Genomic DNA, 5,592 nt, shown 5'->3' with positions numbered 1-5,592 from the left:
TTTTTTTTTTTTTTTTTTTTTTTCCCCTTTTTTCCCCCCCTTTAATTTTTTTTTTTTCCTATTTTACTTTATTTTTCCCTGCCTCTTCGGCAAGCGCTTTCCCGCAGCCGCCCCCGCCATCCTTCCCCATGCCCGCGGGCCGGCGGGCAGCCCCGCGCCGCGCTCCCGGCAGCTGAGCCGCTCCCCGGGCGCGCAGCCCGGCCGCCGCCGGCAGGATGTACACGGCCGGCCTGGCTCCCTTCTACGCCTCCAACTTCAGCCTCTGGTCAGCGGCGTATTGCTCGGCGGCGGGGCCGGCGGCCGGCGGCTGCTTCCCTCTGGAGGCGGCCAAGAAACCGTCCTTCTGCATCGCCGACATCCTGCACGCCGGCGGAGAGGCGGCGGCCGGACCCGCCGATGCAGCGCCCGGGCTGCCAGCGGCCGCCGCAGCCGCGCTCGGCTCCATCCTCCCCGGCGGTCCCTTCCACGCCGCCGCCTCCCCGCTGCGGCCGACGCCCGTCGTGGCCCCCGACGCCCCCTCCGGGGCCGCCGCCGCGTTCCCTCCTCGCCTCTCGCCGCTCTCCGCCGCCTTCCACCCTCCGCACCACCACCGCGCCCCGCAGCACCGCAACCCCGCGGCGGCGGCGGCGGCACCGGGCGGAGGAGGGGGAACCCCGGCGCGGGGACCCGGGGGCCACACGGGCGGCACGGCGCCGGCGCCCGCCAGCAAGGACCTGAAATTCGGCATCGACCGCATTTTGTCGGCGGAGTTTGACCCCAAAGTGAAGGAAGGCAACACGTTGAGAGGTAGAGAAATCGCCGCGTCCGCTTTGCGTGCTCGGCGCTGGGTTGTTTTCCCCATCCCCGCGGCTTTACACCGAGAAAAGCGGGGAACGAGGGCTCTCCCGCACCCCGCGAGGCGGCACCCCCCTTGGAAATAGCGATAGCCTCCATGTAGCGAAGCCGAGGCGGGCAGGGCCACGACCTCTCCCCGCAGCCCGAAGGAGGGAGCGCACGGCGGGGCTCCGTTCGCTCCGTCGGGGCCCGACCGCGCCGTAACCGCGCTCTCCTTGTTCTGTGCTCACAGATCTCACCTCGCTATTAAGTACCAGCCGCCAGGCCGGGGTTCACCTCCCCGCCTTGCAGCCGTCCGCCGGCCAGTTCTTCGCGTCTCTAGAGCCCATTAACGAGGCCTCTGCCCTTCTGGGGCCCCTAAACACGGCCCCAAGGAGCTCAGTTCAGCACCAGTTTCAGGACACTTTTCCAGGTACATCTCGCTCCCCCCGTGGCACCGGGCCCGCAGGGACTCGCGTTTGTAAACGCTGGAGATGGTTACTATTTTTTTTTTTTTTTTTTAATAATGATATGATGATGATTTGATTTTTTTCTTCGCGAGGCTCGGGTTTGGGACGCCCCATGGGGGGAGGACGAGCGCTTCAGGGCCCGATCCAACTTCGCCCCGTCCCATAGCGAGAGCCTGGAGAGATGGGGTGGGGGGGAGCGGGAAGCGATCGGGGCATCCCCCCCGACGGCAGCGGGAAACCCCCGACGGCAGCCAGGGCCGCTCTGCGCCGGGCTACGGGCTGTGGGCTGCGGGCTCCGTCCCTGCGTTAACCCTAAGGGGGCCGCCCCGTGTCCGTCCGTCTGTCCCCACAGGGCCGTACGCGGTGCTGACCAAGGACACGCTGCCTCAGACCTACAAGAGAAAGCGCTCGTGGTCCAGGGCCGTTTTTTCCAACCTGCAGAGGAAAGGGTTGGAGAAGCGCTTCGAAATCCAGAAGTATGTCACCAAGCCGGACCGCAAGCAGCTGGCCGCGATGCTGGGGCTCACGGACGCCCAGGTATGGGGTGAGGGCTCCCTGCTGCGCTTGGGGGGGTGGATATCGAGGACGGGGAGGGAACCGGAGAGCGTTTTCCATTTGCTTCTCCTTTGCGGCCCCGCACGTTTTGCCGAGCCGAGCACCGGGGAGGCACTTAGCTCCGAGGAAGAGTAGCATCTTTAATGTTCCCTCCCTGTTTTTTCTTTTTTATTTCCCCTCTAAATCTCTTCCTTTCCGCGTTGTAAAATCCCTGAGCGAAGGGAAGTGAAAGCTCTGCCTCAAACGGAGCCATTAAGTGCCGCTCAGCGATGATTCCGCTGCTGAGGGCCCGTGGAGTTGTATAACTCTGCGGTTTGTTGAGCAAGGGCCTGAGTTTCCAGGAAGAAGGAGGAGAAGGAGAGGAAAAGAACAAAAACAAAAACCCAAAACACCAATAACAAAAACCCACAACAAAACACAAAGCAAACAAACAAACGAAACAAAAGGAAAACTCTGGAAAAATAAATAGTAATCCAAACCCGGGAGTGGTTATTAAAACACGCAAACAGTAATGAAAAAGAAAGCCATAAATAATAAGAAAATCACCTTCGTGGTGTAAAGGTGGGGGCAGAAGAGGATGAGATGGGGATGGGGATGAGGATGAGGATGAAGATGAGGAAGATGAGGGCGGCCCGCCATGCCTCCCCCTTTTGCCCCACTCCCGCGGCGCTGCGCGGTTTTTGCGCGGGTGTTGCGCGGTCCCGTGAGCCCATCTGAGGGCGGCGCGGCCGCAGGTGAAGGTGTGGTTCCAGAACCGCCGGATGAAGTGGCGGCACTCCAAGGAGGCCCAGGCCCAGAAGGACAAGGAGCCGCCGCCCGAGCCCGAGCCCGCGGCCCCCAGGGCCGTCCCGCCGCCCGCCGCCCCGGGGGAGCCCGAACGCAGCCCCAGTCGCTCCGACGGCGACGGCGACAGCGACAGCAGCGACCCCGACTCGCTCGACATGGCCCCCAGCGACACGGAAAGGACTGAGGGCGCCGAGCAGAGCCAGCCTCAAGCCGGGAGCTGCAGGCCTTCCGCCAGCCCCGGCCTCCCCTCCCCGCCGCCCGCCGCAGCCAGCCCCGAGGGGCTATAGACGAGGCGGCCCCGAAGCCGCCGGAGCTCCGCGCCGACTGAACGCCTCCTCCCCGCCGCGGGCCGGCAGCGCGGCTCGGGCGGGACCCCGCGCACGGCACGGCACGGCTCGGCCCGGAGGGGAGCGGCCGCGGGGCGGGAGCTGCGGCTCCAGGCTGAGGGAGCGCTGCCCCGGACGGAGAGAGAGCGGCCCGGCCGCGGGACAGAGAGCGGGACTTCTCGTTGTTGGTTTTTTTGTTTTGTTTTGTTTTTGGTTTTGGTTTTTTTTTTTTTTTTTCCCTGAGGTTTGTTTTTTTATTATTATTATTTTTTAATTTTATTCTCCCGCCCCTTCCCTCTCTGGGAAACTCCGAGCGAGGGACTGCGCTCCGAAATAACTCCCCCACCCCCGAACAATTTACAATGTGAAGTATTTTTGCCGACATCCTCTTGGGTTGCGACGTGTTGCTTCGAATAATCCGACCGAGAAATACTGCACTGACAAAATATAGAAATCTATCTATCTATCTCCTGTAAATAAAAATGTTTGCTATGGTTTGTAACCACGTCCGTCTGTTGGCCAGGCTGAGGCCGCGGGGCTGCCCATCGCCTGCTTCTCGCCTCCAACTCCCCATCTTCGCCTTTGTAAGTTTTTTTTTCCCCTTCCCCCGCGAGCGGAGGTGATGACAACAACCGGATTTCATTACGCAAAATTGCGCTTGGGCGAGAAAGTCGCCAATTCTGTTTGCGGCTCCGACGGCGCGCACCTACGGACGTGGGTATTTTGGGGAGGCTTTGGGTTTTGGTGCAGGATCGTCCCTACAGACGAACCGCATCTGAGGGTGGGAGGGAGCTGTCTCAGACAGGGGGGGTTGAGGTGGTAGCACCCTGTGACGTCACGCTGTCCCGGCGTGGCTCGGGGAGCGCGGCATGACGTCACGGACGCAGAGTGCACAGAGGAGACAATGCTACTTTCGAGTGTCCGTCGGCAAAAATCATTTTGGGGAAAATTGAGCCAGGGCAAAGAGCGAGCCGGAAGGGCTGCGGTAGGCCAGGAGGGGACGAGAGAGGCAGAAAACAAGGTGCAAACGAGTGCGCAGATTCACGGCGCACAGAGCGATTTTCAACGGTGCCGCTGCGCCCGTGGATGCGCGTAGCGCCTGCTGTGCCGTTTCCATTGGATCTCTGTGCGTCAGGGAAGGAGTTGTGAGTAGGGCGTCCCCGATGGCTTTGCGAGGGGAGAGATGTTCGTCGGGGACAGCTGCTCTTCGCCTCCGTCCTCAGGAAAAGGGCCCCGTGCGATGCCCACATCCAAACAGAAGGGCCAAAAATCTCCCTGCATCACTCCAGTTTTGAGGCCCGCGCACCTCGGGCTGCCGCCGAGAAAATAACGGTGTTCCTCTTCAGAGGAGAAAGGAAGAAATTAAAACATTACAGTCAGCGTGCCCCGGCTGTGCGCGCCCTCGGGCAGGTAGACAAAGCCACGTACGTGGCGCTGGGGAAAGTGACGTGGCTGTGCCCGTCCCAAGTGGGAAAGGAGTCCAGTTGCTGGGATAACGGTGCGGGGAGCGTCGGGAGTATGGCAGCCCGTGAGCCGTCCGTAACGCGATGCTGCACCCATCCGGAGAAAGGTCCCAGCAAGTCCGGGGGGGTCCCTTTTTGTTTGCTTTATTTCTCGCAGCTTTGCCAACACGAGCGGATTCGGGCTGTCGTGGTCGCCTCTGAAGGCGGAGCGCAGAGCATCGCCCCGCGGATCCTGTTCTCCAAGTGCCCCAACACTCGATGCGGGTTTCCCCCCAACACCTCTCCGCGACCCACCCCAAATTCGGACCATACAATGGTTAGGGCCGGGGTCGGCCGGGAGGGCTGAGTAAGGTCGGGATATTCTATGATTCTATGACAGATTCTGTGATTTCGGGCCGTGAGGCAGCGCAGGGATGGCTGAGCGGAGGGAACCGAAGAACGACGGGACCGGGGGCGGCTCTGAGCCACCGGACCCAGGGGCGCAGCTCCCGATGCACGGCCGCATTCGACATTCCGAGTCCCTCCGGCTGCGGCTCGAGAACAGCATCGCAATGAGCCCTCATTCCCCCCCTATTACGATGCGCAACGAGATCCTGTTCTTCTCTCCCGATTTCTTTCCTGAAACCTCTCTCAGCTCCGAAAAGGCTTCCAGGAATACTCGGAAATGAGAATGGTCACGTTAACGGGAGAAAAAAAAAAAAAAAAAAAAAAGAGAGAGAGAGAGGCAATATTTAAAGTAATTTAATGGAAGGGCGAGAGGGGTCCGCGTCCGCGGCCCCGGGCCCAGCCGCAGCGAACCCCGCGTTCTCCTCCCGCCGCGTTCTTTAGGAAAATATTTGCGTATTATTTTAACGTCAGTCTTCGGCTGATGTCTTAAAAAATAATTGTTTTCAGGCCCCGTTCCTCTCGGCATCGCCGCTTCGCGCTCACACGCGGCGCTTTGCTGCAGCCCGCGCCTCTTCGGGACTGCCTGGCGTCGGCGAGACAAACTGCGAGCCCCAAATGTCAGCTCCTGCCGCAGCCCCGCTGCAAAACCGCCCCCTCCTCACGGCTGCGGGGCGCTCATCGGGAATAATGGCTGTTTACACAAAACCTTTATTCACTTTCTTAAATAAACAGCAGCGAACTCAAATAAAGCGAACCCTCGGCTATAACTCAGGCGCGGCGCTGGCTGTGCGC

The 5,592-nt window shown here is 61.0% G+C and overlaps 1 protein-coding gene across 1 annotated transcript; it reads left to right on the top strand.

Moving 5' to 3' along the window:
• Nucleotides 1–215: 215 nt before the first annotated feature.
• HLX (H2.0 like homeobox) lies at nt 216–2,911 on the top strand (the record flags this gene model as incomplete). The annotated part of the gene is made up of 4 exons (XM_079550749.1): nt 216–786; nt 1,067–1,246; nt 1,636–1,820; nt 2,573–2,911. The coding sequence occupies 4 exons, from the start codon at nt 216–218 to the stop codon at nt 2,909–2,911; spliced, it is 1,275 nt and encodes a 424-aa protein (XP_079406875.1).
• Between the last annotated feature and the right edge of the window lie 2,681 nt (nt 2,912–5,592).

Source organism: Tetrao urogallus (assembly GCF_951394365.1).
Source record: "Tetrao urogallus genome assembly, chromosome: 2".
NCBI classification, from domain to species: Eukaryota; Metazoa; Chordata; class Aves; order Galliformes; family Phasianidae; genus Tetrao; species Tetrao urogallus.
Note: the sequence above shows the minus strand (reverse complement) of the source record. Positions and strands in the feature narration are given on the sequence as shown.